Below are 25,897 nucleotides of genomic sequence, written 5' to 3' on the forward strand. Positions count from 1 at the left end.
AATTGACCTAATGAGTTGCAATTTGGTCCTCCAGCTGTTCCTTTTTTGTACCTTTAACTTTTCCAGCCTCTTATTGCCCCTGTCCCAACTTTTTTGAGATGTGTTGCTGTCATGAAATTTCAAATGAGCCAATATTTGGCATGAAATTTCAAAATGTCTCACTTTCGACATTTGATATGTTGTCTATGTTCTATTGTGAATACAATATCAGTTTTTGAGATTTGTAAATTATTGCATTCCGTTTTTATTTACAATTTGTACTTTGTCCCAACTTTTTTGGAATTGGGGTTGTATATAGAAAGGCTAAAGCAGGGAGAGCCGCAGCATACCCCCCCCCCCCCCCCCCCCCATGGGGTACAGAACAGAGCAGGCATCAATGACAGAGATGGCATTGATTAAGGTTGAAATATGAGACCTCCCTGCCCTTCCATGTGCCTACTTGGAACAGCTAAAGCAGGGAGGGCGGCAGCAACGGTAATGCATGGATTAGGGATCTTAGCCTCTTTGACAAGGGCCAAATGCAATGGTTAGATGACTGGGTCAATACATCTCCAAAATGGGAGTGTTCCCGGTATGCAGTGGTTATCATCTATCAGAAGGTGGTCCAAGGAAGGACAATCAATGACCCACAGAAGAGCGCCTGCACAACTTGCTGAAAAAAGTTAATGCTGGCGATGACAGAAGGTGTTAGAACACACAGCGCATCACAGCTTGCTTTGTATGGACTGAGGAACTGTAGACTGGTCAGGGTGCTCATGCTGACTCCTGTCCATCAAGGAAAGTGCCTACACAATAGGCATGTGAGCATCGGAACTGGACCATGGAGCAGTGGAAGAAGGTGGCCTGGACTGGGTTGTAATCCAGCATCAGTGATACAGAAATGACATTGATTAAAGCTAGACAGCATGAAAGGGAAGGAGTTGGGTTGCAAAATGGCTTGCAGAAGAAGCAGCAAAGGTAGGCAGGTTAAAGCAGCTTAAAAGAGAACTGAAGGCACATTTTTTATTATCAAAATTCTATTTATCTCATTTTATTAAATATCGGAACGCATTTTTGATAGCCATTTTGTCACTGCTGTAGCAAGTTCTGAGTGTTTGAAATATGCTCTGTAATATATCAGTCCATATGTCAAAGCAACGGCCGTAAACGAGATTCGCCGAGACCTGTACGAGACATCGTAGGACGGAAGTAAAACGTACAGCAGAAATCAAAGCGACCAACATCTCCCAACGTTGTCAAAAGACGCGCGCGCCCTCTTTCAAATGCTGACGTAATCAAGTCGGAAGTTTTGTTTGTTTTGATCGCAATCAGGAAATTAGACAGTGATCGTCATTTAAACTCATTTTTGTGCAATTTGGAAAACAGTTTTCAAAATGGCGGCACTGACACCTGGCTGACACTTCACGTTTCGAAGTCTCGCACAAGTTTCGTGAAGATTGCGCGGATAAGCGACGCCTGCCGTGGACCATCTCATCTCATCTCATCTCATTATCTGTAGCCGCTTTATCCTTCTACAGGGTCGCAGGCAAGCTGGAGCCTATCCCAGCTGACTACGGGCGAAAGGCGGGGTACACCCTGGACAAGTCGCCAGGTCATCACAGGGCTGACACATAGACACAGACAACCATTCACACTCACATTCACACCCACGGTCAATTTAGAGTCACCAGTTAACCTAACCTGCATGTCTTTGGACTGTGGGGGAAACCGGAGCACCCGGAGCAAACCCACGCGGACACGGGGAGAACATGCAAACTCCGCACAGAAAGGCCCTCGCTGGCCACGGGGCTCGAACCCGGACCTTCTTGCTGTGAGGCGACAGCGCTAACCACTACACCACCGTGCCGCCAGGCCGATAAGTATAATATTTAATTGCAATTAGTTGCCAATACGAGTCACGATATAAGGTTACTAAAACCGAAAACGTAATTGAATAACACGTTAATTAAGAAATAAAGCAAGTTTAAAAATGACTTTAGTTCTCCTTTAAATAAATAAGGTGCTCTATGAGAGATTCGCCAATAGAATGCGTAGAAGAATGCATTGCTGAGCTGACAGCTGATGTGGGCTGGCTTGAGATCAGCTGCAGTCAGCTGATATAGCTGGGATTGAAAGCTGAGCTTGACTTTGTGGCCTGCCAGAACTACACTACGCTCGATTTGTTCTACATTTGAACATCTGGGAGGCAACGTTGGTATCGTTCTGACGCAGGCACACATATTATGTCTTCCAACAGCTCCAGAATACATCTGACAAGGTTATGTCATATAATCCCAAATCTGGGACGACTACACTCATGTGCCGTTTCGCATCACAGGTGCCTCTTTCATGCTTTCAACGTTCATACTGGTCTCTTTGTGTCCAGTCACTGAGCACAATTTGCACCTCTGTCTATCCACTGTTCCCACTGTCTAACCAGGACTGTGTACGCTGCAATTAGGATAATTAACAGGGATAAATGTTCTAATTCTTTTCACGTCGGAGGCCTGTGTAGAAATTAGAGGTAGACGAGAATTCTGCATGCAGTGCAATGTACCTGTCAATCATGTGAATTAATTGCAAGCTATTTTTTTTTTATCAATAACACAAAACAATGTTAGATGTGAGAATAAGACTTAAATAATTTAATACTCACTTTTGCTAAACAAAAGGTGTCTTGGTTCTGTTTCTGTATTATAAAATGCTTGGTGATGATACAGAATATTCAGAACATTCATTTTATGAGTTTTATCTTAAGGTTTTTTTTTTCCTTTGTCACTACAGGAAAGTGAGCTGAGCAAGAAGAGAAAAGAATGTGAGGGTTTCGAGCATGAAGTAAGAAAGAGGCAGAAGAGATGTCTCGATTTGGTGAGCCTGTTCTAAGTACACAATAGAGAAACGCATGAATCTATCACTTCTATTTTCTAAACGCTGTGAACTTTACAACTGCTGATGTCTCGCTGGCACGGTTTTGATAACAGAACAGCTACAGTGTGGATTTTCGGTCATTTTCACAAGGAGAATGATTGAAAACAATCACAAAATTCACCAGCAGCAAGCTGATTTGTGTGTGTGTGTGTGTGTGTGTGTGTACAGGAGAGCCAGCTTGAGGATGAGCGCAACAAAAATGAGCGCTTAACAGAGGAGGCGGAACTCCTCAGGAGGAAGGCTCAGCTGCTTGAGCAGGTCAGTGGCAGCACGAACCCGTGTCCAACCTGCTGTTATTCAGTTCAGTTAATTTCACAACCGCAACTTAAACATGGGGTATCACAGCATGAGTTATACTTCTTGTATATCTCCCCTCATTTCTCTCTCTCTCTGTCTCTCTCCTTGTTTCTCTCTCCTCATCCTCTCTCTCTCTGTCTCTCTCCTCGTTTCTCTCTCCTCATCCTCTCTCTCTGTCTCTCTCCTCATCCTCTCTCTCTCTGTCTCTCTCCTCGTTTCTCTCTCCTCATCCTCTCTCTCTGTCTCTCTCCTCATCCTCTCTCTCTCTGTCTCTCTCCTTGTTTCTCTCTCCTTATCCTCTCTCTCTGTCTCTCTCCTCGTTTCTCTCTCCTCATCCTCTCTCTCTCTGTCTCTCACTCTCTCCTCATTTCTCTCCTCATCCTCTCTCTGTCTCTGTCTCTCTCCTCGTTTCTCCCCTCATCCTCTCTCTCTCACTCTCCTTGTTTCTCTCCTTATCCTCTCTCTCTCCTCATCCTCTCTCTCACTCTCCTCGTTTCTCTCCTCATCCTCTCTCTCACTCTCTCCTCATCCTCTCTCTCTGTCTCTGTCTCTCTCCTCGTTTCTCCCCTCATCCTCTCTCTCTCTCTCACTCTCCTCGTTTCTCCCCTCATCCTCTCTCTCTCTCCTCTCCTCATTTCTCTCCTCATCCTCTCTCTCTCTCTCCTCATTTCTCTCCTCATCCTCTCTCTCTTTCCTCATTCTCTCTCTCCTCATCCTCTCTCTCTCACTCTCTCCTCATTTCTCTCCTCATCCTCTCTCTTCTCGTTTCTCTCTCCTCATCCTGTCTCTCTCTCACTCTCCTCATTTCTCTCCTCATCCTCTCTCACTCTCTTCTCATCCTCTCTCTCTGTCTCTCTCCTCGTTTCTCTCCTCATCCTCTCTCTCCCTCTCTCTCTTTCCTCATTCTCTCTCTCCTCATCCTCTCTCTCTCACTCTCTCCTCGTTTCTCTCCTCATCCTCTCTCTCACTCTCTCCTCGTTTCTCTCCTCATCCTCTCTCTCTCTCACTCTCTCCTCATTTCTCTCCTCATCCTCTCTCTCCTCATTTCTCTCTCTCTTCATTATCTCTCTCCTCATTTCTCTCTCTCTTCATCCTCTCTCTCCCTCTCTCTCTCCCCTTATTCATCTCTCTCTCTCCATACTCTCTCTCACTCTCTCTCCCTCATTCTCTCTCTCGCTCTCTCCTCATTCTTTCTTCCCTCATCTTCTCTCTCACTCTTCATCCTCTCTCTCACGTCACTTATCTCTCACTCCTCATTCTCTCTTGCTCCTTGTTTTCTCTCTCTCTCTTCATCCTCTCTCTCACTCTGTCTCTCTCACTCTCCCTCGTTCTCCCTGTGCCTCTCTCTGTATCTCTCCTTATTCTCTCTCTCCTTCTCTCTCTCTCTCTGTCCTCATCTTCTCTCTCTCACCTCATTTATCTCTCTCTCCTCATCCTCTCTCTCTCTTCATCCTCTCTCTCACTCCGTCTCTCTCTCCCTTGTTCTCCCTGTGTCTCTCTCTCTCTCACCTCATTTATCTCTCTCTCTTCATTCTCTCTCGCTCCTTGTTTTCTCTCTCTCTTCATCCTCTCTCACTCTGTCTCTCTCACTCTCCCTCATTCTCCCCATGTCTCTCTCTCTCCTCATCTTCTCTCTCTCACCTCATTTATCTCTCTCTCCCTCTCTCCATCCTCTCTCTGTCTCTCTCTCTCTCTCTCTCTCTCTCTCTCACCTCATTTATCTCTCTCTCTCTCTCTCTCTCTCTCTCTCTCATGTGTCCAGTCTCAGGTTGAGAATGCGGAGCTGAGGGAGGAGCTCTCTGCAGTGAGCGCTCGGTATAGTTCAGTTCTCGAGGAGAACCAGAGACTCCGTGCCAAGCTGGAGAACCTAGAGCAGGTCCTAAAGGTAAATCTCAGTGGTTGGCAGGTAAAATCAGAAGGTTGTGAGTTCAAATCCTAGGCAGACTGACCCTAGCTATGGTTCACTACGACCTAATAATCCGTTCATCATATTCTGAGAGCACAAATGGAATAAAACATGGAATGTTTAAATCTAAATCAGATGAAAGTAAACCGGTTCAGTCAGCCTGTCTGAAGGAGATTTCTGTTTGATCGAAGAAGTTGGAAAATCTATTTAATAATCTGTTAAACTGAGGATTAATTAGTAGTTGTCACATCTTTGTGCACTTGATGTGCGCGCCCTTAGGACAATTGATCATTACACGCACCTGTTGCTGATTTGGAGCGTGATCAGCGTGCACATAAAAGGACACCGCCAACACACACACAGCGTGAAGTATTGCGTTCCCAGTGACCCTTACCAAGCCTGACGTTAGCATTGTCATTCTGGTTCCCGACTCTAGTTTTGTGTTTTTTGATTCTGCCTTCGTCTTTGCGTCCGATTGTCTGTTTGTGCCTCGCTCGACCTTTGCCTGTTGTCCGTTTTGATTTTGCATTACAGTTTGGATTATACGTCTACATATTGTTGTTTTCACAAAAAACTCTTCCAGCACTTACATCCGTCTCCCACCACCATTACTGACAACGGTAAATATTTTTGTCACCACACATATTGAGTGTGAAAATCTAGCAGTGTTCATATTACGTCTCATCTCATCTCATTATCTCTAGCCGCTTTATCCTGTCCTACAGGGTCGCAGGCAAGCTGGAGCCTATCCCAGCTGACTACGGGCGAAAGGCGGGGTACACCCTGGACAAGTCGCCAGGTCATCACAGGGCTGACACATAGACACAGACAACCATTCACACTCACATTCACACCTACGGTCAATTTAGAGTCACCAGTTAACCTAACCTGCATGTCTTTGGACTGTGGGGGAAACCGGAGCACCCGGAGGAAACCCACGCAGACACGGGGAGAACATGCAAACTCCACACATAAAGGCCCTCGCCGGCCACGGGGCTCGAACCCGGACCTTCTTGCTGTGAGGCGACAGCGCTAACCACTACACCACCATGCCGCCCGTTCATATTACGTACTTTTTAAAAATTTTAAAATCATGATGAGATTAAATGGTTGTAAAGAACATCCAAGTAATACTTATAATATAGCACAAGCTGGTCATTGTTGTGTAATAAACCCAGAGTGATGAATCACCCTGAAGGGGTTTATTTCGCAATAATGTCTGACTCGCTGTACGTTATACTGCTTATGACACGGCTACTTACTAAAGAAATCAATAATCAATTTGACATAAAATATTAATTGACAAATGATTTTACTGCTTCCATTAATGACATGGTCCATAGCAACAGAAATACCAGATTGTAGAATGACCAATCAGAATTCAGCATTCAGCAAAGCCGTCTTAAAAAGCAGGATAACGTGGGAGACAAATATTGTCTCATGTTCAGTTTAATAAAAGTATTTGAATCATTTTGCTGAAAACCATTTGCAACACAAGCAAATGTATATGGGCGGCACGGTGGTGTAGTGGTTAGTGCTGTCGCCTCACAGCAAGAAGTTCCGGGTTCGAGCCCCGTGTCCGGCGAGGGCCTTTCTGTGTGGAGTTTGCATGTTGTCCGCGTGGGTTTCCTCCGGGTGCTCCGGTTTCCCCCACAGTCCAAAGACGTGCAGGTTAGGTTAACTGGTGACTCTAAATTGACCGTAGGTGTGAATGGTTGTCTGTGTCTATGTGTCAGCCCTGTGATGACCTGGTGACTTGTCCAGGGTGTACCCTGCCTTTTGCCCGTAGTCAGCTGGGATAGGCTCCAGCTTGCCTGCGACCCTGTAGAACAGGATAAAGCGGCTACAGATAATGAGATGAGATGAGAAATATAAAACTGCGCCCCATATCATTGACTTCTTTGTTAGGCAAAGTTGCCGAAAGTTTCATCACTCAGTGGGTTGTGTCGGACATTAAATCTGAAATCGACCCCCAGCAATTCGGCTGTTTAAAGGGCCGATCCACAAATCGTTGCCTTTTGCATCTAACAAACGATTTATTTAAGGCCTCCGATAAACCTGGTACCCTGAGCTCTTTGGTGTCAACAGACTACAGTAAAGCCTTCGACCGTGTGAGCCACAACATAGCTATTTACCGACTGATCGAGTTTGGATTACAGCCATCTTTAGTCAGATGGATCGCTGATTTCCTTACAAACAGACGACAGGTGGTCCGTTATCATGGAGTCCTTTCTGACAGTGTTTCAGTAACATGTGGCCTTCCGCAGGGAACACTCCTCGGTCCACTCATCTTTATAGCTTATATAAACGGTGTGGCATGCCAAGCTTCTTTCAAGAGGTGGAAGTTTGTTGATAATTTGAACTTGTTGGAAATCAGAAACTCCTTATCACAACCTTCGAGTATCCAACAAGATTTGACAGATTTGAATACATGGTCTCAGGAAAACCACATGGTCCTTCACCCGTGTAAATGTAAGGTCCTTCATGTCCAGTTCAGCAGGTCTCTGTATCCTCCCCCCTTGCTCAAGATAAATGATATAGTTCTGGAACGAGTGGGAGTCATGAGGATCCTAGGAGTTTACTTGCAGTCGGACCTGAAATGGAATGCACATGTCAATTACATCTATAACAAAGCAAGTCAGCGGTTATTTCTCCTCCGTAGACTAAAGTATTTTCACATTTCAAAGGATGATCTTGTTACTGTGTATACTTCTTACATACGACCTGTTACTGAGTACGCAGCCCCTGTCTGGCACCCAGGTTTGACGACATTGTTGAACAATGAGATTGAAAAAATCCACCGAAGCTTGCGCATACCTTGGTTTGCCATCTCTTCACTCCAGACGTTCGACTCTGACTTTAAAGTTTGCTAAATCACTCTTAGAGGCTGTCCACACGGCAACGGATTCAGGTGAATCTGATAAAATTGTTTATCGTTTCGGGCACGGCACCGGCGTTTTGGGTGCCCCAAAACAATATTTTTTGAGAACGGGTTCCAGAGTGGAAAAATCTGGCAACGGCGCCGTTGCGAAGTCGTCTGGATGAGTAGAACGGATTTGTTTACGATGACGTCACAACCACATGACTAGAACAAGCAGCACTCTCGCTGTTTTGTATGAACCACTGCATTGCATTCACTTTTGTATACAGCTTTTCTTTTAAATAAACAAGTAACTGAACCATTTCTTGAATTTCTTTTTTTTATTGGATAAGACTGCTTTTCAAAATGTTCACACACAATAAGAAAATTAAGTTATATAAAACTATGCACACTAATAAAACTAATTTGTACACACAGAAGGCACGATTTCCTCGCGTAGTCGCAGCCATCTTCTTCTTGTTGTTGTGTGTTTGTTCCTGAGTGCTTCACGCCGGGTAGAAGAAGGGGTTTATGTGCATGCGTCCTACTTCTTCTATTGTTCTGGTGTCTCTGATGGGACCGTCTTACAGCGCACGTAGAGGTGTGGCATGTGTATTGCATCGTTTTCAGCAAGCGTTGCGTTGCCATATGTACCTGATATTTTGCTGATCCGTTGCCCATGTGGACGCGATATTTTTTTTAATAAAATCTCGTTGCCGTTGTCGTGTGGATGTAGCCTAAGTGTCTGAACAATATCGCCATCTTCTACCGCCTACAAGAGTGAACATTAGCTGCCGTCAAACCCATTCTGCTAGCAATCTGGACATTCTTAAGTGTCGAACTGAACGTTACAGAACTAGTGCCATCCCGCACATGGTTCGTTTAATCAACACTTAACTGTTCAAATGTTCTTTCTGTGTTTTAATTAGGAGTATAAGTCTGAATATTGATCTTTTACGTTATTTTTAATGTTAACAATTGTATTTTGTAATGTCACAACATCAATTCAGCCCTAGGGCTGCAACTGTGGTGATATGAAGTTGTATTCTTAATAAAAACCATTACTACAGTTATTCCACAAAATCAAGTCGTACATGAGCTGATAGCTGACGAGGCACGTAACGCTGAGTTGGCTAGAAGCCATGTACTGTACAAGGAGATTGAGTGGAATAACTGTTTTATTCTATCCACAGTCACTGGATTTTGAGAAACAGAACTTTATTTTTATTTTTTACAAATGTGATAAAAACTTTCTACAAAACATCTAACAATCATTTCCAATTAGAATGTAAATGAACTGGCGAAATGACAGTAGCAATTTGTGAAAAATATTATAATAATAATTCTTGAATTTAAAAAAAAAGATACGTTCTTACAATCAAGTACTTTTATTTCCTATTTTGTTTTGTTTTTGTTTTTTGGGGGGGGTATTTTTGAGTAGTTTTTATTTCGTCCTCGGTTGGTTCAGCAACACGCTCCGCCATTCTGTTTTTCTCTACTCACAGTATATGAGCCGATAGCCTAGTAGTAGAGTAGCCAATCAGAGCATGTGATTGCTCATATCCAGTGAATGTGGATAGAATAAAATGTGATATAATTCGGATATAACTTGTGAATTTGTGCTTTAGATATACGCTATGAGTGAATGTGGATAGAGTATATATTACACTCTGCTGTGCAAAAGTCTTAGGCACCCTATTTTTTTTCATACAATCTTTGTTATAGATTTCTATTTTATGACTTCTACATTATCAAGTCAGTACAAAAATATTTTAGAGTTCCAAATGTTCATTTTCCAGCATAAAATTAAATGTTACAGAAAAGTTTGTAATATATCTGAGCAGCATATTACATAAGAGAGCACTTTTCAGATGAAAAAATAAAACATAATGAAGGCTGCTGGGTTTTGGTGCAAAATGAAGAAGCGAGTGTGACAGTCAAAGTGTCCAGAAGAACTGGGGCTGGTTCTGGAAGATGCTCAGTAAAACCTACAGCTCATTTCCTTATAAAAAAAGCACTTCTTGTACCAGAGACTACTTTTTTTTTTAAGCAAAGGGTCGTCTCATACCAAATACTGACTTTGTTTCATTTATTATGGCTTACTGCTTACTGTTTACAGTATTCCTTTTCGGTTGAAACATTTCATTTTGTGTGTGTGTGTGTGTGTGCAGCATATGCGAGAGGTCGCAGAGCGCAGGCAGCAGCTGGAACTGGAACATGAGCAGGCGCTGGCTATCCTCAAGTTCAAACAGGATGAAATCAAACGACTTCAACGGGTCTGTCAAAAAATATTCCACACCATACTGTATTTAAAAAATAATAATAATAGTTTCTTCACACAACAGAGCAAATCTGATTCATTTTGTCCACTTTCATCCAGCAGTTTGTAGACTGGGTGTCTGCATTACAAATTAGGTGACGAAATCTGATTTGTTTTACTGCAGACAGCTTTACTCTCGTGGGTCTGACTGTATTTAGCACAGACACCATTAACACAGGGCGGCACGGTGGTGTAGTGGTTAGCGCTGTCGCCTCACAGCAAGAAGGTCCGGGTTCGAGCCCCGTGGCCGGCGAGGGCCTTTCTGTGTGGAGTTTGCATGTTCTCCCCGTGTCCGCGTGGGTTTCCTCCGGGTGCTCCGGTTTCCCCCACAGTCCAAAGACATGCAGGTTAGGTTAACTGGTGACTCTAAATTGACCGTAGGTGTGAATGTGAGTGTGAATGGTTGTCTGTGTCTATGTGTCAGCCCTGTGATGACCTGGCGACTTGTCCAGGGTGTACCCCGCCTTTCGCCCGTAGTCAGCTGGGATAGGCTCCAGCTCGCCTGCGACCCTGTAGAACAGGATAAAGCGGCTAGAGATAATGAGATGAGATGAGACCATCAACACAAATAAACTCTAAAAAATTAAGAAATAATGACATCGTACCATTTATTTTGCTTCAGTCTGAGCTTAAAAGAGAACTGAAGTCATTTTTAAACTTGCTTTATTTCTTAATTAACGTGTTATTCAATTACGTTTCCGGTTTTAGTAACCTTTTATCGTGACTCGTATTGGCAATTAAATATTATACTTATCGGCCTGTTCGGTTTTTAGCCGTGTTGAATTTAGTTCGTTTGGTCCACGCCAGGCGTCGCTTATCCGCGCGATCTTCACAAGACTTGTGCAAGACTTCGAAACGTGAAGTGTCAGCCAGGTGTCAGCGCCGCCATTTTGAAAACTGTTTTCTAAACGAAACATTGCACAAAACCGAGTTTAAATGACGATTACTGCCTACTTTTTTCAAACTTTCCTGATTGCTATCAAAACAAACAAAACTTCCGGCTTGATTACATCAGCATTCGAAAGAGGGCGCGCGCGTCTTTTGACAACCCTGGTGTCCGTTACTCACTATATAGTGCACTATATAGTGGGGACGCCATTTTGTAGTGCTGTCCGAAACCTTAGTGAGGATTATTCACACCCTATACACTACCGTTCAAAAGTTTGGGGTCACTTTGAAATGTCCTTATTTTTGAAAGAAAAGCACTGTTCTTTTCAATGAAGATCACTTTAAACTAATCAGAAATCCACTCTATACATTGCTAATGTGCTAAATGACTATTCTAGCTGCAAATGTCTGGTTTTTGGTGCAATATCTCCATAGGTGTATAGAGGCCCATTTCCAGCAACTCTCACTCCAGTGTTCTAATGGTACAATGTGTTTGCTCATTGCCTCAGAAGGCTAATGGATGATTAGAAAACCCTTGTACAATCATGTTAGCACAGCTGAAAACAGTTGAGCTCTTTAGAGAAGCTATAAAACTGACCTTCCTTTGAGCAGATTGAGTTTCTGGAGCGTCACATTTGTGGGGTCGATTAAACGCTCAAAATGGCCAGAAAAATGTCTTGACTATATTTTCTATTCATTTTACAACTTATGGTGGTAAATAAAAGTGTGACTTTTCATGGAAAACACAAAATTGTCTGGGTGACCCCAAACTTTTGAACGGTAGTGTATAGTGCACTCAAAGTATCCCGCAACGCATCACAAAAAGTAGTTTACAACGATGGTGACTAACCAAAGCAATATATCCCATCATGCATTGCGGTCACGCTGAAATAAATCAAATTAAAAGTCTCAAATTTGATTTAATAAAAGGCAGCAGCAAAGCAGAAAGTATTCAGCCTTGATTTAAAAGAACTGAAAGATGCAGGTACTTTGTATAGTATAACATGGATTTATCACAAAAATACACCCATGTGTTTATTATTTTGAAAACCCACCAGCCGACTGATCTGGCACGTTTTAATTGTGCGACAGTAATGACGTAAATACCAGCGTGACGACTAGTGTCCGAAAGCGGTTTTTCATTTTACCAATGAGCTCACTGTATAGTCCTCTATATAGTAATTCGCTATATAGGGAGTAGTGAACGAGTGAGCGATTTCGGACACGGGGAACGTTGGGAGATGTTGGTCACTTTGATTTCCGCTGTACGTTTTACTTCCGTCCTACGATGTCTCGCACAGGTCTCAGCGAATCTCGTTTACGGCCATTGCTTTGACATATGGACTGATATATTACAGCGCGTATTTCAAACACTCATAACTTGCTACAGCAGTGACAAAATAGCGATCAAAAATGTTTTCCGATATTTAATAAAATGAGATAAATAGAATTTTGATGATTAAAAAATTTGCCTTCAGTTCTCCTTTAATGCTGGATTTTTGTTTTTTGCCACACAATAAAACACATGATATTTGATTCGACTGGACAAACCGAGACCAGAAGTGAATCAGATTTGAATCACAAGCAATTAGTGCAATTCATGTCGAATGGCCAAACAAATCAGGTTTCAACTGTTTATATGAGAACAGCCTTGTTGAATAGCAAGCTGCCCAACAAGTTAACCATAAACCTTTACTTATCATCTGCTTGACCGTTTCTGACATCATCCTACCACATCATACTTTTTCCTATGAGATGATATGCGGCTTTATTGTAATCATGTTCTCTGTCTTCTGTCAGGCTCAGTTATTTGCTAAGAGGGAACATGAAGGAGTTGTGCAAATGCTGGAGGTGAGACTTAAAATCAAACTCCTGCTTTTTCAGATCGCAATGATTAGCTGTCAAAATGCGTCTCTGTTTGTGTATCTTCCTATCTGGCGTTGGTGTATTACACTGTTAATTCCTCTGATGAATAAGGAATCAGTTTATCATTCTCAGTTTCCCCCTGTTCCAGCAGACAGAGGAGAAATAGAGAGTTCATATTTGATGACGTGTTCTCTCTCCTCTTGTGCACTTTATTTCATACTGTACATGAAAGACTTTTCTTGCAGCTAGAGCAGTTTATATGCATAATCGATCAGTGTTGCGAACTCTGTGTCTAATCTAACATACTGTGTGTGCCGCTGAAGAAATCATAAGACTTTCAGTTGATTTTGAAATAAATGTGTTGTTTAATCAGTTTTATACACAGTGTTTCCCCTTCAACTACACAAAACTCCTTGCAGAAAAAAAAACGCCTTTTCATTTAGGCAGTGAAGCATCATGTGACGACAAGATGTATATTTTTTGTGTTTAAAAATATAAAGGAATTATCACAGGATTAAGTTTGTGGTAAAACTACAATTTTCCTGCCTTATAGCCAGCGTTCCCAGGATAGGCTTCGGATTCTGTGACCCTGGTTACTAAAGATAAACGTATGTTAGGTGTTAGTTCAAAAGTAGGTGACCAGGTACGAGAAGCAACCAAGCGACAAAGGGTAAGTGTCGTAGCTGAAGAGGTCCACAGCTCAAATGTGAGATCTCCGTCGTTCTTCCCGTGTCACCCCTCTGCTTGCCGAACTGCACTGGCTACCTTGCGCAGCTCGCATGAAATTTAAGACATCGGTGCTAGCTTACCAAGCTCTCAAGGGGTTAGAGCCAGCCAGAGTCTGTTCCACCCCTACACGCCAGCCAGATCCCTACGCTCCACTACTACTGGTCGCCTGGCCCCTCCTCCTCCTCTCCTCTCCGCCCCTGCCCAGCCCACTCAAGACTGCTGTCTGTCCTGGTTCCCCATTGATGGAATGACCTTCCCATTGAGGTCAGAACTGCCGACTCCTTGACCACCTTCAAGCGCAGATTGAAGACCCACCTCTTCAGGCCACACCTCTACCCTGCGTCCCTGCCCACTGTCTAACTGCATTTCAGTCTTGACCAACCCATGCTGTGTACTGTCGAGCCTGGAGTTAGCCATTTTGAGTTCTCTATTTAGTTATACTTTATATGGTTGGTTTGTTTCCTTGGCTGTTTGAGTACTGATACTTCAACAGAATATTACACTAGGTATTGCTGTCACTTGTTCAGAACTTTCTTGTCTAAAAGTTCAGCACTTCATGTGCCTGACTCTTGCACTTGTTGTACGTCGCTCTGGATAAGAGCGTCTGCTAAATGCCGTGTAATGTAATGTAATGTTCACAGGACAATCATAGTCTAAATAGATCCTCAACAAAGTCAGGCAAGCCATGTCAAATCCTGTTTGGAGTTTGTCAAAAGCCATATTGGAGACTCAGCAAACATGTGAAAGAAGGTTCTCTGGTCTGATAACCCAAAAGGACCCTTGGCACAAAGCTCTACAGTTGGCGGAAGCTTAAGACTGCTCATAACCCTGACAAAACAGTGAAGCATGGTGGTGGTAGTATTAAGTATGACCGAATGTTCAGCGTTACCCTTGGCCTCTTGGTTGCTTTTTTGACAAATAGCCTCCTTAGCTGGTCATTGTAAAAATGTACCAAAGCCTACAGAACCTTAGGTTTCTTTCTACGACAAAATGAGAAGTATTGGGTTTTTTTTTCCCTTTTGTCCACAGAATGGAAAATTTCATTGTCAGTTTAATGCACAAAATGAATAGCCGCGTCTGAATTTAGCGCACAAGATATAAACTCTTTTTTTCAAAGTACTTTCCGTATTTTTGAACAGACATGTTGTACATAGCGCCCCGTAGTCACACCAAGTCCATACTCTCACAAATAAACCACACTATGCTATGTTCTACATGAAAATTAAAACATGGAGGCTCAATAACTATAACAGTTATAGATGTGAGATTAGTTTTATTCGAGAGTGAGTACAAAGAGCTGTTATGAGTAAGTGTAACTTAGTGTAAGTGTAGCTAAATCTTAAGGAAATTTTATATATAAAATATTTTGACACTCCCTAAAAGCGGAGCTCCTGATGAGTGTATGAGCAAAATATTTGCAAGGCCACAAAATCAACCTGAATAGAATAATAATATTATAGCACATGAACCATCGAATTGTGTAGTGTCGTGTATTTCGCGTCAGTAAATTGCTGCATTGTCTTGTGACAGTGATATCAGTAATGAGATATGCGTCGCAGTAACGAATACATATTTATTTATTTATTTATTTATTTATTTGACGCCGCATACCACGCACCAGAAACAACACCACGACTTTATCATGGTGTGACTCTGCTGGGTGCCTGGTGGACAGCAGTGAACCAGTATGTGGCAGCAGGGGCTTGGTCAAGCGTCAGTTTGTGAATGGAGAGCGGGGCCAGGGAAGGTGAGTGTCAATAGGTGTGATCACTTTGCCACTCGGCTTCCCTGGCCCCGCCCTCCATTTACAAACCGACGCTTGACCAAAACCCTCGATATCACACAGCACTTTCACTTTACATCATTACTATATGTATAGTTACACAGCGCATACATAGAAAGACTCTCGGTAACACACAGACTTTGCGAAAGCCTTGTATTTTGTATCGATTTTCTGGTTTTGACCCTATTTGTGTTTTTGGACCCTATTACCTCTAATATCCTGTCTGTGCCTCCACGGGCACAGATAGAGGGTGGGACGGGTAGGATTCGTCCCACCCAGATTTAAATTCACCTTGTTCGGTCCCCCCCCCCCCCCCCCCCCCCACTTATAGGGAGGAAAAAACGTCTATGCTGTCTTTCTTTGCATAAGGCAAACCTCACGGAAAAATCAATAGACTAATTACCATTCGGTTTATTGAGGTGCACAGCAGTGCATACATAGTTGCAACAACTCACATAAAACAAAACAAAGACTGATATTCGGTTGGTTGAGCTGCGCAGACTGCACAGGTTGCTATGGTTACCCACAACAAGTTTGACAGGCATATCGGGGACAGCTCCTAGTTCAGGACCCCAACACAACATGATGAAGGGTGCCAAACCGAAAAGGCAGAAAACGATTGCATCGTTTTTTCAAAAAACAACGACTGTAAGTAAACTGTGCCTTACTTTATCATATCACCTCGCAATTTTTTGATAGTCTGTTCAAAGTAATGTCGTAGTGAAAGTAAAATCGTACGGAGTAGAGATGCCTTTCTGGTAGCCTCCTTCTTTCGGTGGTAGCCTGTAGATACAGTGCTCAGAAGGCAGTTTTAATGTTTAATCTGGCGTTCCCTGCCATAATTTCAGCGAGCATATTGTTTCATAAGGAAACTTTGCGAAGAGTTGTTGACTGAGGCCCACTTTACACAGGGACGGTCTGAAACAAAAACGCAAAAGTCCGTTTTCGTTCTCACTTTTTTCCGCGTCTACACGACCGTTTTCAAGGAGGAAATCTGCGTCTATACGGTGACGCATAAATGTGTGGAATTCAATTGGATGTGCATGCCAGGCGGCTTAGTGGTGCTGTGAAAGACCTCTGCTATGTCTGCACACATGCGCAACGTCTTCCGTCTTGTCTGATCTGCACATCTGCGCCGCGAAAACTTTGACTACTCTGCCTATGGCTACTCGTGAGGTTGCCAGAGCAGCTTGAAGGTCCATTGGATCGATGTAATCAGACATGCTGTAGCCGTTCTATATGAGTGGGTGGAGCACAGAGGACGGCAGGACAGAGATCAGGTTTACAAATAGGCTTTATTGCCACACTTTTCAGTCTAACAAGATTTTTAAACCAACAGACACACACGCAACCGGCGTCTAGCTTGGGGATGAGCGTCTCTGCTCTCCCTCTTTAAATAGGGCGCGGTCACTGGGAAGACACACAAACACAGGTTAATTGATATCAGGTGTAGTGATTCTGCCACTTACCTTCCCTGACTCCACCCTCCTGTCACAGACCGGCGCTTGACCACGCCCCCGCTGCCACACATGCTCTTACTATGACGTAAACGCGTACCCGACGTGAGCAGATCCGAGCAGAGTTTCGCGTATTGGGTAGTTTAGACGGATATGCAACGGGGGCTGTTTTTAACTTATCCACTCTGGAAGGCGTTTTCAAATTTTTCCGTTTTTCAGCCTCGAAAACGCCGTCCCCGTGTAGACGAAAGGCACTTCTGATAAAATATTTAGTCGTTTTTACCCGACAGCGTCCTCGTGTAAACGGGCCCTGACTGCTGCTCACGCAACACACAGGCATAGTTAGAAAGTCAACACATGTTGACAACACATGTTGGGGGTGGGGTTGGGGTTGGTTTGCTGGCAGCTTTGTCCCCCCCAGCCCCCAGTTCAAAAAACGTATCTGCGCCCCTGTGTGCCTCAGTCGACCACTGCCTGTTTTTCAACTCTGCCTTTGTTTCTGTTTCGGATCTGTTTGCTCGCGTGCATTCAATAAAACTCTTCCTGCGCTTACATCCATCTATCGCTCTTACAAAAACTGTCAACTGTCCAACAAGCTAGTGGACTAATAAAACTGTTTTAACTCTGTAGGACTTTGAGCGGGTGGGTGGAGCACAGAAGTACGGCAGGCCAGAACTGAGTTACCAAAACTCTTTATTGTGACACTTTTCAGTTGACCACAAACCCCCAGACACACAGACACGCACACACACATCAGTCGTCTGGTTGCGGAGAGAGCTCCCTTCCTCTGCTCTCTCTCTCCTTTTATAGGGCGCGGTCACTGGGGAAGACACACAAACACAGGTTAACTAACATCAGGTGTAGTGATTCTGCCACGTACCTTCCCTGACTCCGCCCTCCGTTCACAGACCAACTCTTAACCACGCCCCCGCTGCCACAAACTCGTTTTATATGAAACTGTCATGAATATTTTCCGTAAAACGTGTTAGTAAATAATCCCATGTTTTTTTAAAAATCAAATTTAAAATAAGCATTGGATAAAATCCCATCTATCTTATGTTAATCAAGATATAAATTTCATTGTCCGGTGGTCAAGTGTTTATGAGCTACGTTGCTTTGCACTTACAGTCGGGTTCCCTGTGGTGGTACACGTTTGTCATTCGTCGTTCGTACATATGCTCATCGTACGGTCAAAGCCATCAAAAATCAGGTTGATGCATTACCATATTCTCTAAAGTATGGGGCTGTGCTCTACACGGGCATTGAAGAGCTCCGCTATCACATGCTCAGGTTTAGTTAGCTAGCCAGTGTAATTGGATTCACGACTAAATTGAGTACTCTGTTACTATAGTTACGGTGTGCACATTGCATGAGTATGCATATTAATACAACCAACCACACCCAATCTTTTTTCTAGGGGAAGCACTGTGTGTGTGTGTGTGTGTGTGTGCTACATGTAGAAATGTTGTGCGTGATGTGAATGGTTATTGTTAATTGTCTAAACGAGGTTTGTGTCATTTGTAGGGGTTGATCCAGTTTGTATTGCAGAGAGAGCTGGTAAACTTTCTCCATCATTCTGTCCTCCCCCCCTTCTCCCTCTCTCTCTCTCTCTCTCTCTCTCTCGCTGTAAACTAAATGACTAAGTATAGTATCTCTCCCCTCCAGAGGGCTCTGTCTCTCTATAAATTTGCATCACCTTTTGAAATCAACCAAGCAGACTGACTCATGGTCGTCCCCAACAATCATCAATATTTGACTGAAAAAGATTATTAACGTTGTGTGATATAACTTCTGGAGAGACTTCGATACTGTACATAAACTTATTGTTCAGCAGGTCCTTTTTTTAAAACCTGGAATCTGATTGCAGTGTCTACTAACCATAGGCCTTTTTTCATCTGGTTGACCTTTGACTTGACATACATGCATGTGTATTCTGAAGCGCGTTCTCTCTCTCTCTCTCTCTCTCTCTCTCACTGTCTGATGTGTGCCTCGCAGAACACATTGGACTGCATGCAGGTACTTATACTAAGCAAGTTCAGTCATTCTTGCCTAATGCCTTTCCAATCCTGCATTTATTCACATAATCCTGCAATATGCATTTTTGTCTTTCCCCAAAAAAATCTTCAAGCAGTACACAAGCATTTGCAGTTTAACTGTGAGCTCAATTTTTGGCTTTGCCTTTAACATAATCACCTGTTGTATGGTGAGTTTAGCTGAAGTTCTGTAATCAGTTTTATATATATATATATATATATATATATATATAAAAGGGATAATATAAAGAACATTACACAGTTGCGTGAAAATATGAAGTTTATCTTCGAGTGGTGAATATATATATATATATATATATATATATATATATATATATATATATATATATAGTGCTGTCAAAAATGTCGCGTTATTAACGCGTTAACTTGACTCAATTTTAACGGCGATAATTTTTTTATCGCGAGATTAACGCTCTGTGACATGATGCCACACCCCGCACAGCCAGAGTCCTCTGCCCTCCCCCGAAGAGCCACGGTGCTCGGCTTAGGTTTCGTTTTCCCATCGGCGGCTCCAGCCCCACTTTGCAGTGACTATGACAAGACGTGTTATGCTCTGCAATAAAAAAAAAAAAACATTGGTACAACCAGTGTTCGTACTATGCCGATATTTTTGGGGGGTCCCTTTTTTTCCCTTGGGGGGGTGCTTGCGCTTGTCTCAGAGCGCGGATCTCCATCGCACGGTCACTTCGGATATGCAAATGCTTCCCATTACACACGATTGCTATGTCAATAAACATCATTTTGCCAATATTTTAGAGACCCCCCAGCATTTCCCAAATCATGTTTTCAAGGGATCTCATGTCTGTTTCAGGGGATCTTGGATCCCCCGAGTACCCCCGTAGTTCGAACGGTGAGCAAGCCCATTCACTTTTTTATGCTGATAAGAGAATTACATGGTTTTTCATGTGACAAAAATGTGCGATTAAATTGCGATTAATCGCGAGTTAACTATGACAGTCGCGACATTAATCGCGATTAAATATTTTAATCGCTTGACAGCACTTTATATATATATATATATATGAGTACATGAAGCAAACGAGTGATATATTTTTCAGCATGAGAAGATAAACTTCATATCTTCGCACCACCCTGTAATGTTCTTTATATTATATGGACCCATCCACAAAAAAAAAAAAAAAACGCAAGTTAATCAAAAGAATTTTAATTTCCGGTTCGTCGTTTTGACAACGCGCGTCTAGTCAGCATGAAAACACTGGGAGTGACATCATTGTAGTGAAATATCAGGAATTATTCAGTCCACATTCACTGGATATGAGCAATCACACGCTCTGATTGGCTACTCTACTACTAGGATATCAGCTCATATACCGTGAGTAGAGGAAAACAAAATGGCAGAGCGTGTTGCTGAACCAACCGAGGACGAAATAAAAACTCTACTCGAAAACAAAACCCCAAAAAATACAAAAACAGCAACAAATATGGAATAAAAGTATTTGATGGTAAGAACATTATAATTTTTTATTTCAAGAATTATTATTATTATTGCATTTTTCACAAATTGCTACTGTCATTTTGCCGGTTTGTTCACATTCTAAGCGGAAATGATTTTGTCGGACGTTTTGTAGAAAGTTTCTATTTATCAAATTTGCAAAAATAAAAATGACGTTTCTCAAAATCCAGTGAATGCGGATAGAATAAAACAGTTATTCCACTCAATCTCGTTGTTCATGGCTTATAGCCAACTCGGTGCTACGCACCTCATCAGCTGTCAGCTCATGTACAACTCGATTTCGTGGAATAACTGTTAAATAGCTGCTATAGCATAAGTAATATCAGGAACTGATATTTTTCACAGACGTTCCACAATGTTACATGCAACTACAGTATAAATGGATAAAAAGTATGATGTGTGATTCTTTAAGTAATACATGAATGTAATTGGTGGAAAATTAATAGTGATTAAAAAGAAAAAAAGGGTCATGTCATTTTTGGCAAATTGATGTAAGAGGAATAAAAGCCGTATGGACATGCTGTTAGAGGAAAATGAATGTGACAAAGTTGTATACATGTGAGGCTTCCACAGTTAAGACTTATAATGGATAATGTGAAAGGAAAATTTGTGCTCTTGATCTGAACTAAGCTTAAAAATAAGCTTAATTTTAGTACAGATCAAAACTATTTGCGATTTTGTTTTTAGTCATTATCATAATTTTTTAAATGTATGGATGTCCAGGCAGGTTTTTGAAGCCAATATCGATGAAAACGTTAGATTTTGAGCATTAAAACTATGATTAGTCTTCTTCCTGCCCTCCAATTAAATAGTTTCTTCATGATAATGTGGATTTTGTACTTTAAGTGAGACACACTTAGGTGTGATATTTTACAGGAAACTGACTTTTTTTTTTTTAGAACTGTGTGTAAAAGCATGTGTGTGTGATGAGGCCCTGTTTGCTCAGTGTCTGCCAGGAAGCTGAACCGCAGTCCCGGAAGTGAAACTCGCTGTAGTTTCTCTCGGTCTGAGATATAAGCACTTCTACGTCCCCATAATACAAACTCAGCAAAAAGGCAAAATGGCTGCAAACCTCTCCATATTTCCCGCTTCACATTTCTGCCCCTTTCTGTCTGTTATCTCCGAGAAATGTTTTGATTCACTCGCTGTCTGAAAGTTCATTCTTATCAACAACTGTTTTTAGTTCATCATTTACCAAAACTGAACATCGTTCTACCAGTTCATTATTCTCACAGTCTAATGATCACCTCATATTCACTCAGACGTTTTTGAGGTAATACTAAAGAATAATAAAAAATGCACAACTGATTTTAAAAACAAAACACACACAATTTTGTGATTTGGCTACCTGATTCGTAGTATATGAACACATTTTTCACATTTGTTTCCCATTTTCCCCAAATTTTAGTGGCTGTGGAACACATCCCAGCTTAGTGGATATCTTGGCACTTGTACACGTTTAACCACAGGACCTGTGTGCTAAACATGCTAGCTAACGCCCCTAGCTTTTTTTTTTTAGTGATGAACAAACTATATAGTTTGGTTTGTTATAGTGTATTTTGTCAGGTTTGTTTACTACTGTTCAATAAAAACAGTTGCGAAAGTAAAATGACAATAAATATCACAACTACAGTGGTGCTTGAAAGTTTGTGAACCCTTTAGAATTGTCTATATTTCTGCATAAATGTGACCGAAAACGTCATCAGATTTTCACACACGTCCTAAAAGTAGATAAAGAGAACCCAGTTAAACAAATGAGACAAAAATATTATACTTGGTCATTTATTTATTGAGGAAAATGATCCAATATTACATGTCTGTGAGTGGCAAAAGTATGTGAACCTCTAGGATTAGCAGTTAATTTGAAGGTGAAATTAGAGTCAGGTGTTTTCAATCAATGGGATGACAATCAGGTGTGAGTGGGCACCCTGTTTTATTTAAAGAACAGGGATCTATCAAAGTCTGATCTTCACAACACATGTTTGTGGAAGTGTATCATGGCACGAACAAAGGAGATTTCTGAGGACCTCAGAAAAAGCGTTGTTGATGCTCATCAGGCTGGAAAAGGTTACAAAACCGTCTCTAAAGATTTTGGACTCCACCAATCCACAGTCAGACAGATTGTGTACAAATGGAGGGAATTCAAGACCATTGTTACCCTCCCCAGGAGTGGTTGACCAACAAAGATCACTCCAAGAGCAAGGCGTGGAATAGTCAGCGAGGTCACAAAGGACCCCAGGGTAACTTCTAAGCAACTGAAGGCCTCTCTCACATTGGCTAACGTTAATGTTCATGAGTCCACCATCAGGAGAGCACTGAACAACAATGGTGTGCATGGCACGGTTGCAAGGAGAAAGCCACTGCTCTCCAAAAAGAACATTGCTGCTCGTCTGCAGTTTGCTAAAGATCACGTGGACAAGCCAGAAGGCTATTGGAAAAATGTTTTGTGGACGGATGAGACCAAAATAGAACTTTCTGGTTTAAATGAGAAGCGTTATGTTTGGAGAAAGGAAAACACTGCATTCAGCATAAGAACCTTATCCCATCTGTGAAACATGGTGGTGGTAGTATCATGGCTTGGGCCTGTTTTGCTGTATCTGGGCCAGGACGGCTTGCCATCATTGATCTCATCTCATTATCTCTAGCCGCTTTATCCTGTTCTACAGGGTCGCAGGCAAGCTGGAGCTGACTACCCCAGCTGACTACCCCAGCTGACTACGGGCGAAAAGCGGGATACACCCTGGACAAGTCGCCAGGTCATCACAGGGCTGAGACATAGACGCAGACAACCATTCACACTCACATTCACACCTACGGTCAATTTAGAGTCACCAGTTAACCTAACCTGCATGTCTTTGGACTGTGGGGGAAACCGGAGCACCCGGAGGAAACCCACGCGGACACGGGGAGAACATGCAAACTCCACACAGAAAGGCCCTCACCGGCCACGGGGCTCGAACCCAGACCTTCTTGTTGTGAGGCGCCAGCGCTAACCACTACACCACCGTACCGCCCGCCATCATTGATGGAACAATGAATTCTGAATTATACCAGCGAATTCTAAAGGAAAATGTCAGAACATGAACTGAATCTCAAGAGAAGGTGGGTCATGCAGCAAGACAACAACCCTAAGCACACAAGTCGTTCTACCAAAGAATGGTTAAAGAAGAATAAAGTTAATGTTTTGGAATGGCCAAGTCAAGTCCTGACCTTAATCCAATCGAAATGTTGTGGAAGGACCTGAAGCGAGCAGTTCATGTGAGGAAACCCACCAACATCCCAGAGTTGAAGCTGTTCTGTACAGAGGAATGGGCTAAAATTCCTCCAAGCCGGTGTGCAGGACTGATCAACAGTTACCGGAAACGTTTAGTTGCAGTTATTGCTGCACAAGGGGGTCACACCAGATACTGAAAGCAAAGGTTCACATACTTTTGCCACTCACAGATATGTAATATTGGATCATTTTCCTCAATAAATAAATGACCAAGTATAATATTTTTGTCTCATTTGTTTAACTGGGTTCTCTTTATCTACTTTTAGGAGTTGTGTGAAAATCTGATGATGTTTTAGGTCATATTTATGCAGAAATATAGAAAATTCTAAAGGATTGACAAACTTTCAAGCACCACTGTATGATACTAAAAGAACATTTGTGTCGAATTGTGTTTTAATTAATAAAAGCAAAACATTGAATTAGAAGGTGTGTCCAAACTTTTGACTGGTACTGTATGTGCTGTGTATAGATTTTATTTGATGACTCGTACACCATCAAGTCCGTACAAAAACATTTTAGATTCCCAACATTAGTTTTCCAGGACAAAATTAAATGTTACAGAAGAATGTTTGTATGTCAGTAAAGAAAGCAGTATATTATATCAGAGACCACTTTTCATTTTTGCTGCAAAATTAAAAACGAGTGTGACAGTCAAAGTGTCCAGAAGAACTGTGGCTGGTTCTGTAAGATGCTCAGTAAAACCTACAGCTCATTTCTGCATAAAACTGCACTCATTGGACCCGATACTACTATTTTTTTTTAAAAGCAAAGGGTCGTCTCACACCAAATATCGCCTTTGTGTGATGTATTACTATTTACTGCTCTTCATGGTATTATTTTATGCAGAAACATTTAGTTTCATCATTTCTGAAGACATCTTTGCTTGACAGCATTTCTTTGCATGTGCATAAGAGTTTTGCACAGCACTGTATGTACATATTCGTAGCTGGTGAAATAATAGCAATTCCTGCTTGTGGTTCTTGTAGTCTCTTTCCCATCTTGTATGAGTCACATGCAATTTAAACTTATATTTGCACGTAGAGTAGAATGCACATGTATACACTACCGTTCAAAAGTTTGGGGTCACCCAGACAATTTTGTGTTTTCCATGAAAAGTCACACTTTTATTTACCACCATAAGTTGTAAAATGAATAGAAAATATAGTCAAGACATTTTTCTGGCCATTTTGAGCATTTAATCGACCCCACAAATTAATGTGATGCTCCAGAAACTCAATCTGCTCAAAGGAAGGTCAGTTTTATAGCTTCTCTAAAGAGCTCAACTGTTTTCAGCTGTGCTAACATGATTGTACAAGGGTTTTCTAATCATCCATTAGCCTTCTGAGGCAATGAGCAAACACATTGTACCATTAGAACACTGGAGTGAGAGTTGCTGGAAATGGGCCTCTATACACCTATGGAGATATTGCACCAAAAACCAGACATTTGCAGCTAGAATAGTCATTTACCACATTAGCAATGTATAGAGTGCATTTCTGATTAGTTTAAAGTCATCTTCATTGAAAAGAACAGTGCTTTTCTTTCAAAAATAAGGACATTTCAAAGTGACCCCAAACTTTTGAACGGTAGTGTATGTTTTAGCCGGCATCAGTAATTTAAAAAAAAAAAAATGTTGCCAATTTCAGATATGCCTAATTTTTTTTTTTGTTATTAGTTGCTCTTCTCTGATTTGCTAATGTCATCAGGCGTCATGGCTAACACCCAGCAGCGCTCTGCTTCACATAGCATATGATCCTGAATTTCCTTTTTACATTGATCCCAATAGGAATCTCACTGTGCGTGCATGCGCGCGTGTGTGTGTGTTTACAGGCGAAGGTTCGGGAGCTGGAGCAGAAGTGCCGTAATCAGAGCGAGCAGTTCAGCCTTCTCTCTCAGGAGCTGGACAAATTCCGACAGCAAGCCTCTAAGATCGACCTGTCAGCTCCTGGACTGCTGTGCTCCGGCCTCACACAACTTCCCAACGGCCTCAGTCTGCCTACAGACACCGGTAACAAGACATTAATCTAATCTAGTTCACACACGCCACTATCACACTATTGTGCACTTAGATATAATAATTTC

At 42.1% G+C, this 25,897-nt stretch overlaps 1 protein-coding gene across 4 annotated transcripts in view; it reads left to right on the forward strand.

The window, feature by feature from the left end:
- Nucleotides 1-25,897, forward strand: part of LOC132875713 (RIMS-binding protein 2-like) — a 282,162-nt gene that overhangs the window by 186,736 nt on the left and 69,529 nt on the right. For 3 of the 4 annotated variants that reach the window (XM_060912692.1, XM_060912693.1, XM_060912690.1), the window contains exons 7-13: nucleotides 2,764-2,847; nucleotides 3,076-3,165; nucleotides 4,967-5,089; nucleotides 10,142-10,246; nucleotides 12,979-13,029; nucleotides 18,538-18,570; nucleotides 25,646-25,823. In XM_060912692.1, the coding sequence (XP_060768675.1) occupies nucleotides 2,764-2,847; nucleotides 3,076-3,165; nucleotides 4,967-5,089; nucleotides 10,142-10,246; nucleotides 12,979-13,029; nucleotides 18,538-18,570; nucleotides 25,646-25,823 (664 nt within the window). The remainder of the gene's footprint in view (nucleotides 1-2,763; nucleotides 2,848-3,075; nucleotides 3,166-4,966; nucleotides 5,090-10,141; nucleotides 10,247-12,978; nucleotides 13,030-18,537; nucleotides 18,571-25,645; nucleotides 25,824-25,897) is intronic. The other variant, XM_060912691.1, reaches the window with a different exon arrangement.

This window comes from Neoarius graeffei, chromosome 28 (assembly GCF_027579695.1).
Source record: "Neoarius graeffei isolate fNeoGra1 chromosome 28, fNeoGra1.pri, whole genome shotgun sequence".
NCBI classification, from domain to species: Eukaryota; Metazoa; Chordata; class Actinopteri; order Siluriformes; family Ariidae; genus Neoarius; species Neoarius graeffei.